Raw genomic sequence first — 613 nt, 5'->3', positions numbered from 1 at the left:
GCCAGCCAGTGTTGCCATTTCTAAGCAATTTTTTCCCGCTGGATCTAGATCTTTATTCTGTTGTAGCGGGAAAATATTGAGAGTTTACTCTATATTTAGGCGATTTTTAAATTCCCCTTTTAGTAGGAAAATGAGGATTTTTCAATCCTCTGTTTAGGACGTTTTTTAAAATCATGTCTGTTGCGGAAACAACAATGGCCAAGACACAGCGCTCAGGCCACCTACTTGTGTATGGCTCTCGAGCGCCGTCGAATCTGACGGCTCATGGGGGTGACCACCCCTGTTCGGCCCGCTGCTGGCCGAGCCTTCAGTCCCTCGCGCTGGCCTCGACGGCGTCCAGTGGTCGCTCTCCGAGGTCGTCCTCCGCTGCCCGGCTTCCTCGTCCTAGGGCGTCCTCTCTCATGGTCGTTGGGCGGGGAATTGCAGCGTCACCCCTCGTTCTCGCGCGCCGTGTTGCTCTGCCTTGTCGTCCTCGTCTCGCCGTCCTCGTCTCGCCGTCCTTGTCTCGACCTGTCTCTCTCTTTGTCCTAGTCACATTGTCCTCGTCTCGCCGTCTGTCTGTTTGTCATCGTCTCCCGGCCGTCCTGGTCTCGCCGTCCTCGTCTCGGCAGTC

The 613-nt window shown here is 55.6% G+C and overlaps 1 protein-coding gene across 1 annotated transcript in view; it reads right to left on the bottom strand.

Moving 5' to 3' along the window:
* Positions 1-44: 44 nt before the first annotated feature.
* Positions 45-613, bottom strand: part of LOC119594341 — a gene marked incomplete at its 5' end in the record, with an annotated part of 13,464 nt that continues 12,895 nt past the window's right edge. The window contains 2 exons of the mRNA XM_037943399.1: positions 45-57; positions 226-384. Of these exons, the coding sequence (XP_037799327.1) occupies positions 45-57; positions 226-384 (172 nt within the window). The remainder of the gene's footprint in view (positions 58-225; positions 385-613) is intronic.

Source organism: Penaeus monodon, chromosome 33 (assembly GCF_015228065.2).
Source record: "Penaeus monodon isolate SGIC_2016 chromosome 33, NSTDA_Pmon_1, whole genome shotgun sequence".
NCBI lineage: Eukaryota > Metazoa > Arthropoda > Malacostraca > Decapoda > Penaeidae > Penaeus > Penaeus monodon.
Note: the sequence above shows the minus strand (reverse complement) of the source record. Positions and strands in the feature narration are given on the sequence as shown.